General features: G+C 36.9%; 1 protein-coding gene across 10 annotated transcripts in view; it reads left to right on the top strand.

The window, feature by feature from the left end:
• Positions 1-21816, top strand: part of Abi1 (abl interactor 1) — a 92569-nt gene that overhangs the window by 67494 nt on the left and 3259 nt on the right. Inside the window, exons 4-10 of one of the 10 annotated variants that reach the window (XM_021156197.1) lie at positions 2709-2723; positions 3436-3536; positions 5011-5151; positions 8737-8837; positions 12105-12278; positions 15389-15475; positions 18933-19118. In XM_021156197.1, the coding sequence (XP_021011856.1) occupies positions 2709-2723; positions 3436-3536; positions 5011-5151; positions 8737-8837; positions 12105-12278; positions 15389-15475; positions 18933-19118 (805 nt within the window). Of the gene's footprint in view, positions 1-2708; positions 2724-3435; positions 3537-5010; positions 5152-8736; positions 8838-12101; positions 12279-15388; positions 15476-18932; positions 19119-21816 lie in introns of all 10 variants that reach the window. The other 9 variants (XM_021156195.1, XM_021156198.1, XM_021156199.1 and 6 more) reach the window with 9 other exon arrangements.

Raw genomic sequence — 21816 nt, 5'->3', positions numbered from 1 at the left:
AGACCAGGCTGGCCTCGAACTCAGAAATCCGCCTGCCTCTGCCTCCCGAGTGCTGGGATTAAAGGCGTGCGCCACCACGCCCGGCTCTTATTTTGTTTATGTTTGGGATTGAAATATATTTCATGTAAACATTGTCAGTTGCTAACTGTTAACATTTTTTTGAGTTTCAAGAGGCAGAGATTAATTTGACAACACTCCTTATTTGGAGCACAGTCACATACATAAACTATTTAGTAGAGGAGGCTGAGCTTGAATAAAGGGTGAAAGTTAGGAAGTTGTATAGTTGCAGGGTTCAGCTAAACTCATTTCCCATTTAGTTTTATTGTTCTTTAATTTGGGAACAGATTACATACAAATGCTGAGGGTTTTCCCTTATTTTTTGTCCTCTTTCAGTTGAAAGAAATGGAGATGTGAAAGTGTACTTAGAACACTTTATTGCACAATTAAAATGTTATATTATTATGAACATACTGTATGTATAAAGTACATATGTAGTCATCATATACATAGGTCACACAGTACACTAGTATGTCTTATCAAGGATTTAATATTAGTTCAATGTAATACTTCACATCTAGGTGTGCAATATGGTGATTAGGTAGGGTTCTAGACAGTATTCTTAGGTGGCAGCGAGAAATAACCATTTTAAACAAACAAATACCAAAGTTGTAGCACAGTTGTATAAATGAGAAGATATCTTAAATCTTCCATAACGTTTTATTTAATGTTGCCATTGGGGTCATCTGAAAAATGGTAGATAAGTTGTGAGGACAGCAGGTGTTGCTGATAGAAATAGAAATCTCCAAACTTTATGGACAAACTGTAGAAACGGGAATTTTTTCTTAATGGCCTGGTGTAAAGGATTGGCACCATAGGTTCTGCACATTATTTTAGTTGTGTTAGCTGGTCATCTCTCACAGAAGTAGCCTTTAAGATCAAAGTAGCTTTTATTTAGAGTTTTCACTGAACTGTTCAATAAAAACATAGCAACATATACCTTCCTAGAAGTATAGGCTTGTTGAAGACGTCAGTAGTGTAGAAATGAGAGTTCCTAGACTCTTTATTCATTCTTTAGTTAGAATTTTGCCAACCTACGAGTAGATGATTTCTTTTCTATATTTTTGTTTTTTAAGGGCTATTTTATTTTTATTCTTTGTCCACTTTATACATATATATATATATATTATTTTATTTATAACACAGCACCCATAATTTTGTTTTTGAGATAGGGTTGTATGGGCCCAAAACTGGCCTTGAACTTGCTGTGTATACCTGATCATTGCTCCCACCTCCCAAATTCTGGGTTTTCAGGAGTGTACCGCCATAATTGGGTTATGGGATGCTGAGAATGAACCCTATATTGATGCACATTGTACAGAGGTCGGCAGACTGAGCTACATTCCCAGGACTTTGGATTTCATTTTTAAACACTGAGGTACAAGGCTGAATCCTTTCCTGAACTTGAAAGCAACTTGTGAATTTTTATTTTTATTTTTTTGAGACAGAGTCTTACTGTGTAGTTCTCTCTGGCTTGAAACACTACATAGACTAGGCTGGCCTTAAATGCAGAGAAATGCCTGTCTCTGCCTCCCAAGAGCTGGAATTAAAGATTCCACATCTCAAGCCCTCTTCAAGAGCAGTATGCGTTTTTAATCCCTGAGCCATCTTTCCAGCTCAACTTGTGATGTCTAACTATGTGTTTATTATTTATCTGCTTTATTCTTTGTGGTATTAAAGATTTAATTTAGGGACTTCCACATATTAAGTTACTTTTCAGTTATCTGCACTTAGCCTTAAACTGGAATTTCAAATTTTAGAATTTAAGGCTTATATTTTTAAAGTATTATACTACCATTTGAGTAATGAATATCCCAGACTTGGGCATTCATTATTTAACAAAGTCTTAGATCTTATATACTGCTATATTAAAAATAGCTCTACACACTTTGTATTATTGTAGTTTAAGTCAAATTAAAAGGTTTTGTTTTTATTTTTAATTACGTGTATGTGTGCATGTGAAGGGATGTGCATGTGAGTACAGTGTCTGTAAAGGCCAGAAAGGGGCATTTGATCTTTTGTAACTGAAGTTCCAGGTGGTCATGAGATGCCTGACATGGGTGCTGGATGCTATCATCTGCAAAAGCCATTACATACTTGGAGTCACCTTTCCGACTCTGCATCATCTCTAATTTAAGTTGGATTAGATTCATGGGTTAAATGCTGACTTAAGACATTTTGAGATTGACTTAGTTAATTGGTAATTTTTTTTATGAATTAATTTCCTTTTAGAAGTACATGTTTAAAAAAAAAAGAAGCACATGTTAGTTAGACCTGGTTACAAAAGCCAGCAATCCCAGTTACATGGCTGAGGCAAGAGAATCAATCAGTCATAAACTCAAGGCCTTGTCTGGGTCACAAAGTCAACTCAAGGCCAGTTTGGGAAACTTAGTGGCTGGTTGTAGCTCTCTGGTAGAATTCTTGACCAACATGTGCAGCCCTGAGTTCAATTCCTAGGAAAAATAATGTGACATACAAACATTTATTTCCTTAGTTCCTCTAGATAACTTTTAAAATGCATTTGAAATAGAGCTGGATAAAAACTTAACATAAATTCAGTAATATAAATGTCAACCTGTCCTGTCAGATACAACTTACCTAGAATTAATTTCTACTTTTCCCCCCTCTTTTTTGTTTTTGCCAACATAAAGTGGCTAAAAGCCAAGGTAAGAGACATTACTTATCATTTGATCCACAGTACTTCCTCTATGTTGACAGAGGCTGCAGAGCCACTAAAATGTGAAAACTTGTCTGTCTGCTTTTCTCTGTAGGATTTATATAGATTAAATACGCTTAAACTTAGATCACATCAGCAGCATTTAGCTTGGCTGTGTTAATATATCCTAGATATATTGACGTTTGCACTTTAGGAACATTAATCGTTCTAACAGGTACTGCTTTTGCTCATGTGTTTTACAGTTGCTTTGCTTCCATTGACTTACAGTTAGGTTTCCCAGATGTGACATGCGATTTTGTTGTTGCATTATTAGGATAAAGATTTTAGTTGCAATGAGTATTTTAGCAGATTGACAGATTTATGGTTTGCTTTTATGCACACATAATGTATATATAAATGTTTATTCAAACATTCTAATTCTGATTCTTGAATAAGTTTGATATCAATGAACATGTCTAACAATAAGATATAAAATTTAGTAGTCTCACTTGTATTTTGTGTAATTTGATATGAATAGCACAAAATATGATGGGAAGAACTGAGCGTATGTGGCTTTTGAACTTTTAAAACTTAATACCAAACTCTAGTCGAACTGTCTGGGAATCCTTACTTCACATTCTGATATTAAGAAAAAGACATCATGTTAAAACATCAAGAGAACAAGTTGATACAGAAATATAATTTTTCTTTTCACATTTTAGCACGGAAATAACCAGCCTGCAAGAACTGGCACATTGTCGAGAACAAATCCTCCCACGCAGAAACCACCAAGCCCTCCCGTGTCAGGCCGAGGAACTTTGGGGTACAAATTCAGCTGTTTTCTACAAAGAATTTCTGAGACTTGAGTGCATGTTTTGTTTTTTGAATTATCTCTTGTGGAACTACCCTTTAAATTCATTGTGTGTGTGTGTGTCTTGCATGTGAGGAGGTTTCACCCTCAGGAAAGCTATCCACCTCCTTTATGACAGGTCTTTTGGGCCTGAAGCTCACCCATGAAGCTAGAGTGGGTGGATATTAAGTGCCAGAGTTGCCTGTTTCCCCTCCTTAGCTTTGGAATTATGGCTGTCATCATGCCAGGAATTAGTGATCTTTTAGATATGTATAAATGCGTATCCTTTTTCTGTTTGTACATATAAAAATGTAGTGGGCTGGAGAGATGGCTCAGCGGTTAAAGAGGTCCTGAGTTCAATTCCCAGCAACCACATGGTGGCTCACAACTATCTAATGGGATCCTATGCCCTCTTCTGGCATGCAGGGGTACATACAGACAGAGCATTCCTATATTTAAAAAAGCAACAACATTTACATTATCTATGTTAATGTAAATCTGCTTTATGTTTTATCTTAAATGGATTGAACAGAGAGATCCTGATAGTGCTTCCACTTGTATTTATAGTATTTATGCTGTGGCTCACTGAATAAGTGGTGTGCTTTGTGAAGTTTAGCTTAGTAGTCTCCATCTTCTGTTTCTCCTATTCCATGGCACCTTAGGCTTAGGACTAGGCCTGAGTGGCTCTAACTGCATCAGCTAGTCACAGGCCCCTTTGCACCAGAGTAGCTTTGTGGAAAGCTGGAGAAGGTAGTGGTGACTACTTGTGGTACTAACTGTATCATTATTTTTCAAGGCGTTTGTGACGGATTAGTTACCTGGGAATTCCATATTAGATTTCTTGCTTTTGTGGAGGGTTCCAGTCAGCAGCTAGCCATGTGCCCCCCCTCCCCCTTCCCGAAAGGCTTATGAGTGACTGAATTGAGAATAATGTATATTTTAATATTATATATTATAGATCATTACGATTATAACCACTATTTTTAGCATAACGTTAAATGACCCTTTCCAATAATTTTCCCAACAAAAAGCAACAAATTTGAATTTTTATGTTAAAGCAGCAAAGTTTATATTAAAACTTTATAGTTTTAGTAGCAATTACTATTAAAGATGTTTTTGTCATTAAAGAGTGTGTGTGATGTAACTTGTGCTTCTATACACTTTGTGTAGGTCAGAAGAGAATTTTGTGGCTGTGTGTGTGTGTTCCCATGTGCATGCACAATACCCCTCTTCCCTGGTAAATCGGTTCTAGGGATTGAACTAAGGTCTCTAGGCTTGGGTGGCAAGCACCATTACTCTCTGAGCCATCTTGCCAGTCTTTAGTTTTTTCGATTAAAGTTGGGGAAAAAAAAGTTCTGTTATACTTAATTCAGATAGAGAGTTTTACAAATTTGGGGGGAAGTGCTGACTGTCTCTCTTCATCATCCCTCCTGTTCTTCATTGTCAGACGGAACACCCCTTACAAAACCCTAGAGCCTGTTAAGCCGCCAACAGTTCCCAATGACTACATGACTAGTCCTGCGAGGCTTGGAAGCCAGCATAGTCCAGGCAGGACAGCTTCTTTAAATCAGAGACCAAGGACGCATAGGTAAGCCTTCCGCCTGAACATCTGAGCTCTAGAAGTGTGTGTTGCTGACTGCTGAGCAATGATTTCTAAAGATACAGAGTACAAGTTAGGTGTTACTTGATGTTAATAGTGAATGTAAAAGGGCATCATTCTCCCCATTTCTGGTCCCATCAAATTTCAGTTTTTCTTTTGAGATTTTATTTTTCATTTGTGTATGCTACAAGCAGATTATATTCCTTCTTTTTGATAGAGAAACAAGTACATGTTGGGATTACAACTAAAAAATGCTTTTTAGAGGCTGAAGTTTGCATAATGCTTGCCTTAACATACAGGAAGCTCTGGGTTTGATCCCAGTGCCATACAAACTAGGCATGATGGCACACATCTGTAATTCTAGCACTTGGGAGATGGAAGCAGGAGGATGTGAAGTTCAGGGTTAGCCTTAGCTGCTTAGTGACTTTGAGATCATTCTGGGATATATGAGACCGTGTCCATACCAAAACAAACAAAAAGCCCAAATAAAGCTTAAAATTGTTTTGCTCTCCTAAATTTGCGTATAAGATATTCAGATAGTTTGGAACAAAGTGTTTTAGTAGTAACCCAGTACTATCACCACTCCCGCCCTCCTGACCCAAGACAAGAATGCTTACTAAACATCTTTAAATGCTGTAAGGTAGGGCTATGGTTTATATAGCTCAGTTTTAGGATAGATTCTTAGTATGAATGAGACTTCTGAGTTCATTTACCAGGAACTCCTGCACGGGGAAAATACTCTTAAATGCTCCTAGCCAAAGGGTTAAGTGTTGTAGAGTTGTACACAGCATGCTGAATGAAGTCAGAGGAAGAACACTCTGCTTGTTTCTGAAGACGATTTCAGAACCGAGTTACTGATAACGAGGTTGTGTTAACAGTTCTTGAGAACGCAGTTGCCCAGTGCTGAAGTACCCAGCTTTTTATGTTTGGTTTTGCTGAATTACAGGGTCAAAATGTTTTGTTTGGTTTTGTTTTTTTCTCATAGTGGAGGTAGTAATAGTTTAATCTTATTCAACAACTAGTTATTTAGAATAACTGTGTTAAATACCATTCAGAAACTAGTAAGACATAGTTTTGTTGTTGTTGTTTTCTCAGAAGCTTATTGTATTGAAATACTAACACTTATTTTAAAAATACATTTCTAGAATGTCATTATGTCAGGATTTTGGAATTATTTAATCATTGTTGCAAATTTAGCCCCATGACAACCATAGACAATTTGTAAATGAGTGAACATAGTGAGCTATGGATGGTCTAGTAAAATTTTGCTTATGGTACTAAAATTTGAATTTCATATCATTTTATTTTTTTGCAAAATACTATCCTCTTTTGAGTTTTCACTGTTAAAAAAAGGTAGCTCATAGTCAAAAATTGGACTGCTGTCCAGCTTTAGCCCACACAGTATAATTTGCCACCACTTATGCCTATTTTAGATAAAAAGCACCAAAGTCAATAATTACAGAAGATCCTATTAGTGCATTAGTGTACAAATATTCCTGAGTCTGACATAAAGCTGAGTAGATTTCCTGACTTGAATGAGTTGATGATTTCATATATAAGCCCGTTTGTTCTAACAGTACAAATGTGGTCAGGAGTTTGAAACTAGCTCGGGCAACATAGTATGGGTCAGGTATTGTAGACAGTTACTCTCAGGTAGAAGGACTTTGGAGGGAGTTTATTCAATAGAGTTTCTCTGTAGCAGTGAAACCTAGCTACCTTTAAACGGTTGCCTGCTGTTTTGTTTTGCTCTTGCTGTGAAGGGACGCCATGATCCAGGCAACTTTCATAAAAGAAAACATTTACTTGGTACATTCTTTTTTGTTTTTTGTTTTTCTGAGACAGGGTTTCTCTGTGTAGCCCTGGCTGTCCTGGAACTCACTCTGTACACCAGGCTGGCCTCACTTGGCACAGTCTTAAACAGAGGTTGAGTCCATTATCATCAGGACGGGAAGCATAATGGCATAGGCATACATGGTACTGGAGAAGTTGTTAAGAGTTCTACAGCCAGATCCACAGCCCGCAGGAAGAGGCTTTTGAAACCTTAGGGTCTACTCTCAGTGACACACTTAATCCAACAAGGCTACACCTACTTACCCTTCTCAAGTAGTGCTATTTCCTGATGACCAAGCATTCAAATATATGAGTCTATCGGGGTATGGGGCTATCAAACCACCACACTTATTTTCCAGAAAATTCCTTATCACCTGCCTTCAATTTGTTTTTATATATTTTTTATTTGTTTTTGGTTTGCGTTTGAGGCAAGGTTTCACTATTTAACCTTGGCTGGTCTTCAGACACACCAGAAGAGGGCATCAGATCCAATTACAGATGATAATGAGCCACCGTGTGGTTGCTGGGAATCGAACTCAGAACCTCTGGAAGAGCAGTTTGTGCTCTTAACCTCTGAGCCATCCTGGGACTCACCTGCTTCTGCTTTCCCAGTGCTGGGTTTAAAGGTGTGTGCCACTGTGCCCAGTTTGTTTCTGTTTTGGAAACGTGTATAGGCTAGACTGACCTAGAAGTTACTCCTTCATCAGCCTCCTAAATGCAGGGATTACGTTAGTGTGCCACCATGCCCCTTTTACTTTTCTTTGAGATAGGGAGAAATTGTTTTTCCTGATTTTCAGACAAGGATTATGCCCCACCCCCATTGTTCTGTGCTTTCTTTTTTGTACTGTCTGTTCTCTCATGTTCTGGTATAGAGTTTTGTGACGGTATGATTCACAGTTCCTTTCTGAGACAGAAGGAGGCTGTCGTAGCTAGGGTTGTACTGCTGTGAGCAGACACCATGACCAGTGCAAGGCTTATAAAGGACAACATTTAATTGGGGCAGGCTTATAGGCACAGAGATTCAGTCCATTATCATCAAGGCGGGAACATGGCAGCATCCCAGCAGGCCTGGTTCAGGAGCAGCTGAGAGTTCAACATTCACCTAAGGCTGCTAGCAGAATACTGATTTCCAGACTGCTAGGATGAAGGTCTTAAAGCCCATACCCACAGTGACATACCTATTCCAACAAGGCCACACCTACTAGAACAGGACCACACCCTCTAATAGTGCCATTCCCTGGGCTGAGCATATACAAACCATTGCAGAGGGGAAACAAGAGCCTCATTATGTATGCCAGGTGATTTCAGACTCAAGAACCTCTAGACTTAGCCAGTACTGAATGTGCAGTGTGCCACCACAACAGGCTATTTACTCTTAGTCACAGCAGGCTTGAACTCACTGAACTGTGAGATTTCACTGCTCAAGACATTTCTTAGACTATAATTACCATTTTAAGACAAGGTCCTATTATGCACCCCTGGCTGGTCTTGAACACCCAAAGATCCACCTGTATCTGCCTTCAGAGTGCTGGGAATTAAGATCAGGTAGGGTTAGAAAACTGTTCTAGTTACTAGTTTTAAAGTTCTTGAAGAACACTGTAACACAAGAACCATTTTAAATAATAGGGTAAAGGTTAACCAAGTTACTGAGTATTTAGTAGCCCCAGTTTATGATTTAAGTTTTTTTTTTAAAAAAAAAATCAGTGTATAAAAATGATTTTCCAATGCTTCTCTTCTTTGCAGTGGAAGTAGTGGAGGAAGCGGAAGCCGAGAGAACAGTGGGAGCAGCAGCATTGGCATTCCTATTGCTGTGCCTACGCCCTCACCGCCCACTGCGGGCCCAGGTACGGGAGTTAGTACCCTCAGCTTCACTGTGTTATGTCTGTTAACTTTATTATGGAGGCTAAAACGCTCTATGTATATTGAATGAAATTAGTTACTAGATTGTGGCTATTGCTATAATAAAGGCAAATATAAAAAATATGATATTTTTAGATTAATTTTCACAAAATTGTTAGGGTTTTACAAACTGTATGTGTGGTACAGAGAAGTCACTTTGTTAAGTCAGTTTTGGCCATTTTGTTTTAGTAAATCTTGTCTTTCTAGTAGTTTATGATGTTTATTATTTCAAAAGCAAACCATTTTGCATAACATTTCATTCAGAAGATCAGTATTGCTAAACCAATGCATTTGCGCCTTCCTATTTATGCGTGAGATTCAGCTCCTGTTTTAGTGAAATCTGGTGAATATAAGATGAGATTTCAAAATATGAAAATGTATTTTACCTTTTTAGAAAGTATGTAAATTTAAGGTATTCTGGGAGAACATTCAGTTAACCCTTCGAAATTGAGTCAGTGAAATGTAGACTTTTTTGAGATAGGTTATTTCTATGTAGCCCAAGCTATCCAGAAACAAAATGTGTATATTAAAAAAAAAGTTTGAAAGGTAATCATAATGAAAAAAAAAAGAGAGGAAACTATCTTAGCTTTTCAAATGTATTGTTCAAGAAAAATGATCCTGTTATAAACACAGGCTCATTTTGTGGGTACTGCATTTATAAACTCATTTGAACTTGTTTTATATACGGATGTTTGTTTTTTTCTTTGTCTTCAATATGCGGTATTTTCCTGCCATTTTGGAATTTTTGGTTCTGTTTTCTTACACTCTGATCTGAGAGATAAACTATTTTACTAGAAAACATTGTGTCTGGCTTCCTGGAGTCCTGCTTCTCCCAGTGAGTGTTGCTGATGAGACTGGATAGGCGTTGGGGAACCATTAGATAAATTTTACATATCTGCAATTAACTCTTGTAGCTGATAGATTACAAGTTGCTGCAGTTACTGGATTATAGATGGTACCACTAAGAGTTAAAGAATTAAATCTAATTATTTCTAATTTCTTCTGGTGAAGGACCTTTGAACTTAACACTGTAAGAACACAGAGAAGGCTCTTTATGAAGTACAACGTGGTCCTGTGTGTAGTTTATAACAAACTTAATGGGATTTTTATTTGTGATTTATTTAGATTGACAAAAACTGGCAGTTATTACATCCAGTCAAAGGACTGGGATGAAGGTGGAGATAGGAAGTGGAACATGGAAAGGAAATAGAGTGTGATTGGGCTGCTGTGATGCTATCTTTTGGATTATTCTTTGAAAATTTTTGCTGCAGCCCAGGTTTCAGATAGCTGAGAATGCTCTGAAGTAACTTTATCAATTGGATGCATTCAAATTGTCTTTAAGTTGGGAAGGAATACACTGAATGCTAATACAAAGAATTCTAGATCCAGGCTGGGCAGTGTATGGCATACACCTTTAATCCCAGCATTCAGGAGGCAGAGGCAGGCAGTCTCTGTGAGTTCAAGACCAGTCTGGTTGATGTTACACAGAGAAACCCTGTCTCAACTCCCTCCCACACCCAAATTTGCATTCAGTTTAGAAGTACACAATACTTAGGATAAATAATGAGGTGTCTCTTAACGAGAATTAATTTAGGTGAAATTAAACTGAAAATATTTTTAGATTATTTTTCAAAACATTTATATATACTGAGGAAAAGGAGAGGGAAGGGATAATACAAAACCCCCTGGATATAGAAGTCACTGAAAGAAAGTCTGTGAAAATGAAATGCTGCCAGCCTGGGAGATGATTGTTCAAGCCACAGTGGATAAGTAAAGATGTAGACAGACAGCTCACCTTGTTGGGGTGTGTGGAACTGGTGCTATAGTGCTGGTGTGTGTTGATATGCTTGCTCCCTTTACCAAAACCTCTGTTGCTTACTAGTCAAGGTAAGCCAGCATCTTTCAGTTTCAGTCTTAGATACTAACATTAGAGTACTAGTTCTCAGAACATTATTTCTCAGAAAACTCTCTGTTAAGTTTGTGAGGTCAAAGCTATTACATGTCTTTTTCATTCTCATTCTGTCAGAATTTTTTTTTCTAGAGGCTCGGTGAAGTCTTTGTGTACTTGTATATAAATTCATCTGAAAGCTGTGTCAGTTTGAATATGGTCATTTCATGTAGGTGTAACCCCCTCCAGGGACACCTAATTTTTAGTTTTTAAGAGTCGACTTAAAGAAAAAAACGTTTGCTAACCTCTTACTTAGAGCACTAACTTTCAGAGCAATAGTCCCAAATCGGTCATCAACACGGAGGAATTAGGTAGAAATTTCAGTTTCAGACCTCATCCTAGATCTACTTTGTTAAAATCTCTGAAAATGGAACCCAGAAATTTCCATTACAACACGCTCTCAAGAGATTTTCATCAGTGCTGAAGCGTAGGGAAATTCAGGGACTATAGTTAGCAGTGTTCATTCATAAGGAGTGATAGTTCTTAGTGTTAAGAATAGTACCTAAATACAACCTAAATAATTAATAACAGTAATTACTAACAGTTATAAAAATCAGAGAAATATACTTAGCAGTTTAAATTTTATTGTTTACTTTATTACTTACCCTGAGCTTTTTAGCCAGATAGAATTTTAAATCAAATTCCGAAACTTGGCTGTGAAGAGGAAGCTGTTTATAAAGCAGTCATGAATGACCCACAGCTAACAGCTAGTGCCTTACTCAGACTATGTGTGGTACTCATTTTGTTGGAGCCAGTGTACATACAAAAGCTTTATACACTTGACTTCACCCCCTCAGGTGATTGATTCTTGTACACCCACCTCCAGTAGATACAAAATCCTTAGATAACTCAAGTTCCTTGATCAAATGGTGTAGTACTTGCAGACAACTTACACATATATTCCTTTTCATATATTTCAAATTATCCCTGGGTTACTTATCATACCAGAGTAGTTGTTCTCGTGCATTGTCTAGTGAGCATTCTGAAATGCACATGTAGATTACATTGAGCATTAACAAAATAGCATTCAGGACTATGCTTATTGCAAAGGATTAGTAATGCTCAAATGGTCACTTTTGTAGCTCTTTGCACTAGCTGTCTTCTTGTTTATATACTTTAGAAGTGGAGATAATTTGATTTTCATCTTCTTTTTTTATTTTATGTCTGGGCATTCCAAAAAAATAAGAACCCCCTCCCCTCTGTCCTGTCACTTCGGGTGTTTGTAATGCTTTCTTGGTTGCCTTTGACTAATGCTTTTCAGCAGCCCCTGGCGCAGCTCCTGGTTCCCAGTATGGCACAATGACCAGGCAGATTTCTCGACACAACTCTACCACTTCTTCGACATCTTCTGGTGGATATAGACGAACTCCCTCTGTGACCGCCCAATTCTCTGCTCAGCCTCATGTTAATGGAGGTCCACTTTATTCTCAAAATTCAAGTAAGCTTGTGTTTGCAGGCATACAGCAATAGTGGAGCTCCTTTTTGAAGGAAATTATTTGAAACTGTTATTCTTGACTGTGATAGACAACAATTTAAGCCGTGCTATTTCATGCTTGTTTTTGCTTTGAATGTTAATCCTTGAATGACCATCTTAAATATTACTGCTTATTTATTCTCCAGGGTTCACTCAAGTATACTTAATCTACCAAAATTCAACAAATATTTTAATGTGCTATTATTAGTATTACTACAATTTAATTTGAACTAGAGAAAAAAACAATCTTAAATTTTATCAGCATGATTTTGATGATTCAGTAAATGATACAAAGACACAAACACAGTCAAAGAACTTTTTAAAGAATTTAATGAAAAGAAATTGCTGGCTATCACTTCTAAGGTTGTGACCTCTTTTGAAATGCTTTCAAATGAAAACATTTACAATGCCTGCTTACTTTCTCTGTCTGAATAATTCTAACAGGTGGGAGGGATTTTTCTTTTGATTTCCCTTTGTTTACTTCAAAATACACATCTCAGTACTAATTACAGCCAGTGTTTAAAACCTTTTACAGAAAATAGACTTAGAAAGGAAAGGCTTGAATATCTGAGGTAATCATTGAGTTCACTTTCCATGTTAAGATACTAAATTCAGAGCGAAAATAGTTTGAAATAAGCCTGTTGTCCAGTATTTGTTTTGTCATGAAGTTACTGGGTGTGGCTGACAGGTTTTCTATGGCAGCGTCATTTTAAGTGTTTCTGGAACTGAATGTTCTATACAAATAACGATGACTACCCTGCATTGACATGGGAATTTGCTTGGCTCTTTTATTTGTATTCATATTACGTGCATATTTTTGGGTTTTCTTGTTTGTTTTGTTTGTTTGTTTATTTGTTTTTTTAAAAGACAGGGCCATACTTTGTAGCCCTAACTGTCCTCGCACTGCTTAAGTCATACTGGCCTTGAACTTGCAGCCCTCCTGCTTTTTGGGATGACAGGCAAGCACCACTATGCCTAACTTAAGTGAGGCTATTGGTCTTTTGTTTAAAATTTTGAGTTAGAGGGTAACTGAGTTATAGCAAATTGAAAACCATTTTGTCTTAAATGTCTATATTCACAGAGAACCTCAGATTTATACAGCTTATTTTCCAGACCTGAATTTCCAGAATTCAGGCTACTATGAAATATTAAACTTGTTGATATTGAGTGGTAGCCTCAGTGTCTGAATGCTCTATAACTCGGTCGTTTAGGTGGTGGTTGTTGTTCTGTTTTGTGGAGATAGGTCGTTCTGAAACTCAGTATGGCGTTCAGGCTGGCTTTGAATGTAGAAATCTACCTACTTCTGCCTCCTGAATCCTAGAATTAATGGCATATGCAATCAAGACAAATTAGTTGTTTATTCCACTAGTGTCTGAACTTTCTTTTCATATTCTGCTTTTTCCATCCCATCTTTATGATCATTATCTTCCCTCCCCCACTTTGTCTTTAAATTTATTCTTCAAATAGGGTTTTTATTTCACCAATCTACACTTGTCTAGTTTCACACACGTTTGTGGGATACTTCCTTAGTAAATAGCAGTATTCTTTTTGAAACTGGAAAGGAAACTTAGCCTGGGGTGTAAAGCATATTTTGTTTTATCCATTTCTCCTTCAGTATGAGCTGCGGGTGCAGGTTACTGGTATGTGGCTGTGTTTAGTGCTGTGATGTGCTGTTTCCTCTCATTATATGTGCTGGTGATGAGCATCTTCATAGTAACCTCCTGTCTCTTCTCCCACAACTAACGAGCATGGCTAGTCACTAAGGGTTCTTTCTTGAAATTATTTTGACTAATGGGAGGCTTTTTTGTTTTAAAATCAATACTCTAACCATTTAACAAGTGTTCTCTGTAACAGAATGAAAACCAGTTTCTGCTGGTAAATGGAATGCTGTTTTTAGATCTGTATGAACTATCAGCACATATATATTTCTTTAACTTTTAACTTGGAACGTCTATCACATTTTTATGCTTACCAACAAATTTTTGTACCTGGGATTAAAATGATAAATCTTAGGGACCAATAAAGTTGTTTTTCTTGGATAATGTAACATCACTTAGTGGTGACCACTGGGAAACCGATCTTTCCACTTGAACCCATTGGCTTGTTGGATCTTCAGCAATTACTGTCTTGTTAAAGAGACAAAGTAAACATATCTTTGCTTCTAGTTTGTGACAGTCTTTCATATATTTGTTAGTCATATGAACATTTGATACCAATTTCTTATAAAGTATCTCCTGAAAAAGGTTACACATGCTTCAAGCCAGCCAGTATCTGGCTGCATTATATTAATCAGAAATTAATATAGTACAAATAACATTTTGACTGCTTAGAGATTGTTTCCTTTTTCAGTATCCATAAAAGACCATATTTGATAGCTTCCCCTCAGAGACTGAATAATGAATCATTAGGTACATGGAACATTCTTGTCCCTTAGTAAGTTTAGGGCTGATTTCTTACAAATAAAGCTGGCAATTTAAAAAGTAATAAATCTTACTTTTGTCAGAAAATATTTTCCAGAGAAGTATGTAAATTTAGATATATGAGCACTTTGTTCAAAGGTAACTCATGATTGATGTTTTGATTTATCTACATATCTATACACGTAGTCAACAGCTGTTAAACATTGTTTGGTTTTGAATTTACAACTTTATCCTAAAGCTAGACAAGTCTGTTAGTTTATAGACTTAAAGCAAAACAGTTTGTTGGCAGGCTCTGTAGATGTTTAAGTGTAACATATTTTAAGAAGTTTTTCTTTGAAAAGCATTGTGCTAAAATAAATGTTACAGTAAATTAAAAAGTTCCCCAAATAATGTAATGCTAGGTTAAAAGTAAGTATATTTATTATTTTATGCACTTATCCTATGGCTGAGCACAGTGTGGCCTTAGGTTCTGTGGGGACAAGAACTTGAAGAGGGTAGCAGGGTTTGTTTGTTTGTTTTTGTTTTGTTTGTTTTCATTTGCAGACTGTTCTTGGCATACTTATTTATGTTTGTGGTCCTTGTAACTGACTTCTGCTTTTTGTTTGTTTTCTTTTCTTTATCTGTTTTACTCCCCATACTGTGTCTTGCTGCCAGTTTCTATTGCCCCTCCTCCTCCCCCCATGCCTCAGTTGACTCCACAGATACCTCTCACAGGCTTCGTGGCCAGGGTGCAGGAAAACAGTAAGTCTGGAAACACAGCTGTCAGAGACTAGAGGCTGTCTCCTCTAGCATGCATGGCTGACGAGTCACCATTTTCCTTCTTATTGAGAAGCTAATCTTACCTTGAAGAATAGGTACAGTTATGTGTTACTGAGACGGAAGAGCACGGGCTTCTGTTCTTTTCTCTTGTCTGCATGATTACTTACCCATATCAATTTCAAAGCTGCAGTTTGCTTAAGTATTTAGATGGTCTAAGCTATGAGATCTATTGTATATTTTTAAGCAAAGAGTAAGCACAAGAAGGCAAATTATATTGAAATAATAGTTACTAGGACAATTGGGAAACACTTTGCAGCTGGGTATGGTGGTGCATGCCTGTAATCCTAATTACCTTTGACATTACGGAAGATTCTATGTGTCCTGAGTGAATACTGTATGGCAAACGAAAAGTACAATTGCTGAATAATTAAATCTCAATCATTGAAATTAAGATAGTATCTAGTTCCAATTTACTTCATTTGGAATCTTCTTAGAAATACATTTCAGAATTGTTTTAGAAATGAGCTACTACTTAAGCAGCCCATCCTCAGTAAAGTAAATTTTTTGCAAATTCTTTGTCAACTTTTACTCACTCTTATAATGCTTCTCTCAGTCCCTCCCTTCCACCAATCAAATATTGTTATTCAGTGTTACATGATAGGTTCTGGTAAGAATACAAACAAAAAGTTTTAAGACAGTCTCTTCATGAGAGCTTATTGCAAATGTAGATTTAGAGTTTTGAAATTTCTGAGTGCAAACCCTCTTACTATTAACTTCAGTTTCTTAGGTGTTTACAAATGATAAGGGTCAGTTGCTAGTCACTGCTGCTCTCTCCCCCATTTTTGATGATCTAAGCAATACCCAAGGCCTTGTACATGTTAGTTGAGCTGCTCTAAGTCTGAGTTAAATGAATGACATTCTCAGGTCCTGGGTTTTGGAGCAGATCTCCTGTTTCACTAAGCTGGCCTTTCAGCCCTTCTGCCTCAGCCTCCTGAGTGCTGGGATGGCAGGTGGGTTTATCATGCCCAGCAATATTGTCGTTTCATGATGCTGATACAGTTTAGAAACTAAACCTGTCAGAGATGGAAGATTATACCTGTCCATATTTTTACACTGCTTCATCATGAAGAGTTCTATGAAATAAGTTTAATAGCCATTGAAAATCAACTTTGTGGACCTAGAGATCATTGGTTAACTGATAACTGGAAAAAACAAAACACAGTGTTCTTATTCATTATTCCCAAAGAGACACCTTGCCACAACTATTTCTGTTCTTTTTACCAAACACATGATATTGAGGTTTGTTTGGTTTTTTTTTTGGCTTTTTTGAGACAGGGTTTCTCTGTATAGCCCTGGCTGTCCTGGAACTAACTCTGTAGACCAGGCTGGCCTCGATCTCAGAAATCTGCCTGCCTCTGCCTCCCGAGTGCTGGGATTAAAGGCGTGCACAACCATGCCCGGCTCAAGTTCATTTTTCTTACACCACTGCTATTCCAAGTTTATTTTCAAGTTTTTCTAAGCAAGTTGAAATTAAGAAATTGTGTATCAGCACTTTAAATATTTTATCAAGTGTACATATTTTATGTGCTTTTTAAATGCCAGTGTTCTGATACTCAGAGGAAGTGACAATAAATGCATGTAGCTGTAACCCAGTCTGGTTTAAGATATGAGCCCCTAATGACTCATGCCTTTTATTATTTAATATCAGATAGGCTTTTGGACTAAATATGCATAGTGTTAGGTAAAGTACTAGGGCAGAAAATTGGGTTGATCAGACTTTTGCCATAAAATCGAAGATAAACCAATGTATACTTAATGGCAGTTGAATGGAACTCTTCAACCAGTATGTTGTAGAAATGAAGAGTGACAGCTCTTCAGGGAATCAAAAAAATATATATATATATAATACACACATTAAGCCAATTTAGGGTGTGTGCTCAGCCTGTTTGATGTCAGGCTGGGTTCATAGCCACTCTTCCACATAAAAAGCTTTATGGAGGAGGTGTAGGTATAGGCAGATGTTTAGTGGATCAGCACATGTAGTAGACAATCCAACTGTAGACCTGTTAGATTGTTGTGAGTGAACATCACCAAGTAGAATTTATTTTTTATTGTCTTTATCATCTCAAGGATTAAACTAGAAAGCACAGAATTGAAGCAGGACTGTTTTCTGCTTGCTTTAAACTAGCCTCTTGCTTAGATCTCAACTTACTGTCCTCAGTCAGGAACAATAACCTATAAAACCTACAACAGTTAATACAAGAACCTTTCCTTTTTTCTTTTCTCTCACCTAAAAGACAAGGTTCTCTTTGTGTAGCTGTGGATGGCCTAGAATTAGCTGTGTAGACCAGACTTGCCTTAAACTCACAGAGATTCCCTGAGCTTCTGCCTCCCAAGTGCTAGAAATAAAGGCATGCACTACCTTCCCTGATTTTTCTCCTCTCCCCTAAACTTTTAAAGGAATTTGTGGAGTAGAAGTTTGAGCATTAGTTGTGTTAGCTTTGAATGTTTTAATCCCAGCCGCATTGGTGACCAAATAAGTACAGTTCTAGTCCCACACACCCATTTTCCTGTTAACACCTTCAATTCTTTAAAGCATGTGTACACATACCCCAGCCATCTAGAATCTGAAGTGTGATTCATTTTTGTTTGTTTATTTTTATTTCTTTTAAAATTACTGCATCTTCAGTATTTTATGTTTAAATCTTAATTGTGTTTTAAGTTAGAAATTGGATCTTTTGGATCTGGTATCATTTCATGCATTGTTTTATTAGCCATGATGCAAAATCTTAGTTTCCTTTCTACATTAAATCTTGACTGTGAATATAACTAATTTGTTTAAAGATACTCAATGCAGTCTTCTCATTTGGAATTATTTTTTATGTTTGTTAAAACATAAGTAAAAACAGAAAACAAACAAACAAAACCCTACACAAAAAATTTAAACATGATATGACCAACTTGGCTTTACTCTTTATTAAAACAACAAATAAAAGATATGTCCACGTGAGATGTAGTTTCTAGGGCACTAAAGCTACCAAAAGCCAAAATTGCAGGCCTGACTATACATAGTAAAAACTGTCAGACCTCTACTATAAGATACTTAGGGGTATTCCATGACAGAGTCCCCTCGGGCAACAAGGCCGAGGGGAGCATTTGTTTTTACTTGAGACTTAGAATAAAGAAACTTCTTTACTCCTGTAATTCTAATGAAAGAAGATACTGTATCCTCTTACATTCATTAATGTAGTATTTATGTGCTTATTTATGTTGCAAAAATTGTGCTTAAAATGAAAAGTAGTATAAACTTTAACACACCCAGCTTTTACTTCTAATCACTGCATGTTATATATAGTGCATGCTCTATGAGTTAGAATTGTTAAATTCTGTTAATTTAAAGTTGTTCCTTTAGACTCATTCCTTGTCTGAATCCTTTTAGTTGCTGATAGCCCAACTCCACCACCACCCCCTCCACCAGATGACATTCCCATGTTTGATGACTCTCCGCCTCCTCCGCCACCTCCTCCTGTGGACTATGAAGATGAGGAAGCTGCAGTAGTTCAGTATAGTGACCCATATGCAGATGGGGACCCTGCATGGGCTCCCAAGAACTATATTGAGAAAGGTGAGGCACTATTTTCATGGGTTGATGTAAAGTACAGTAACCAAATTAGAGTTTTATTACTGTTTTAAAAATGTCTCAGCCAGTGTTTCTTACCAGTCAAGGTGGTAACTCTTACGACATATACTTTGTGTTTTTCAGGAGTATAAAAAGGAGACTATTTCTTTATACTTTGAATTTAAATTGTTAGATGCATCTTTTCAAACCATGTATGCTTCTAGCTTCAGATTAACTTGCTTGCCTGTGTTTTATAGATCAAACATTTAAGGCACAAAATTGAGCTAAATGACTTAACAGTTATTTATGGTCTTAGTGATGATTTTAAACGTTCCCTCTGTCCCCACATCTTACCTTGCCCCTCCCCTCTTCTTTCCCTCTCCCTCTTGTCTCCTTTCTTTTTTTTCTCAAGACTGGGTATAGTTTAGATTTAGATTTTGCTGGCTATATTGACTCAACAGGTTTGTAGCTCAAAGTTGTATATTTTTATATATATATATATGTGTGTGTGTGTGTGTGTGTGTGTGTGTGTGTGTGTGTGTAGATGTAGTGTGTTCAGTAAAACTTTATTTACAAAAATTGGTAGTGGAGAGCTGGAGAAATGGTTTAGAGTTAAGGGCATTTCTTAAAGGCTCAGTTTCCAGCACCTACACAACACACACCCATCTCTTACTACAGTTCTAGAAGAACTGATGGCCTCTTGTGCTTGACTTCTGGCACCAGGCATGCCTGTGGTTCAGATATAGATATACAGTCAAAATACTCATCACGGAAAATAAAATTTAAAATACATAAATATAAAGAACGAATGGTGATGGGTTAGATATGCCATTGGGCTTTGTGTGTGTGTGTGTGTATGTGTGTAAATCCAGTTAATTTAGCAGGATTTATCATATACCTGAAATCACAGCACCCAGGAGGCAGAGGCAGGAGGATTATTGCAAATTTTACATTAGCCTGGTGTGTGGAGTGATTTTTCTCAGCCTTCTGCCATGGGCAGAGAAGATCTAGTAGAATTATTGTCATACTTAAGGATGCTGTTGTTATGGTAAAACAACATGACTGAAATCAACCTGGGGAAGAAAGGTCTTACTTCATACAGCTTCTATTAAGAAGTCAGGGCAGAAACCTACAAACTGTAGAGGAATGTTGCTTACAAGGCTTGCTTCTCTTAGCTTGATCAGCCTGGTTTGTTGTTTGTTTTTCTTTTGAGTTGCATCCAAGACCTGGGAGTGGCACCATCCAGAATGGGCTGAGGCCTCTCACATCAATCAAGAAATGCATTACAGATTTACAGGCCAATCTTACTGAGACATTTTTTTTCAATTCATATTCCTTCCTCCCAGATATGTTTCTAGATTGTGTCAAGTAAACCAGTTACATTTAAAAGTTTTTATAACCACTTTCATGATGACAAGATAATGAAACCTGTTTAACTTGGCTCATAAGTTTATGACATGACAATTTCAAAAGCCCTGTTCTTATTGATACTGTATCTTTAACCTAATATATGCTGATGTGATACTGGTCTCTGTATTAAACTAATAGACAAATCCCAGAAAGCCTTCACAGTAGATATAAAAGGGAGAGTTTGACCCTTTATCTTGATTAGATCCTGGATAATAGAATCAACATCAAAGTATTATTAATGGTAAATAGTGGTGAGAGAAATTATATGAGGGAGTGTGTACATTGACATGAGACCCTTACACTTACAAAGGAAACCTAGAAAGCAAACACAATGTGTTTTAGTACTTTTCTGAGCTGTTTGCATTAGAGGAACTAAGAACTTGAAGTAGTTTTTTATTCTGCTCAAAGATGTGAATGCTTTAGGCTTTTGTTAGTCTACAAGACTGAATCTCATCTCCCTGTGACTCTAGATACCAGAGTATTACGAAGTTAAATTACCGATGGGGCTTTTCTTAATAATTGATCTTTTGCAATCCTTTTTGCTAGTTATCTTTGATAGTATTTAATTATATTTTTTCAATATATTTTAAAGCTTCGATAAATTATGGAGATCATAATCACCATACTGTGATTTTGTTGCAGAACTAAAATGGAAATGGGCTTGTTGAATTCATACACTACAGTGTATTGGAATGAGAAAAGACTACCTTTTTAACTTAATAAATGGTGGTAATCAATCAGTATTTCAAATCTCTCTCTATTTCACCAAGTTAAGAGTTACTAATGAGGCAAGCTATCTTTCTTAGGGAAAAAATAATTCTGGACCATCATAAATGTTTTTAAAATTTGTATTTTAAGAAAAATACTGTTAAGATAAATGAAAAATAAAAAAATCACTCATACATTAGTCACATATAGTAGAAAAATACATGTAACTTTAGAAATATTAAAAAATGGGTTTAGTGGGAATATTTATATTTACAAATCAATAGTTAAAGTAGTATGCATCTGTCTTAGTCACAAACAAGAAGCAAGTTGGGGAGGAACGGGTTTATTCAGCTTACACTTCCACATTGCTGTTCATCACCAAAGGATGTCAGGACTGGAAGCAGGAAGGGATGCAGAGGCCATCGAAGCATGTTCTTTATTGGCTTGCTTCCCCTGGCTTGCTCAGCTTTCTTTCTTTTTTTTGTTGTTGTTGTTTTGTTTTTTCCCGAGACAGGGTTTCTCTGTATAGCCCTGGCTGTCCTGGAACTCACTTTGTAGACCAGGCTGGCCTTGAACTCAGAAATCC

The sequence above is a fragment of the Mus caroli genome, chromosome 2 (genome assembly GCF_900094665.2).
Source record: "Mus caroli chromosome 2, CAROLI_EIJ_v1.1, whole genome shotgun sequence".
NCBI classification, from domain to species: Eukaryota; Metazoa; Chordata; class Mammalia; order Rodentia; family Muridae; genus Mus; species Mus caroli.
This window is presented reverse-complemented; position numbering and strand designations above follow the sequence as displayed.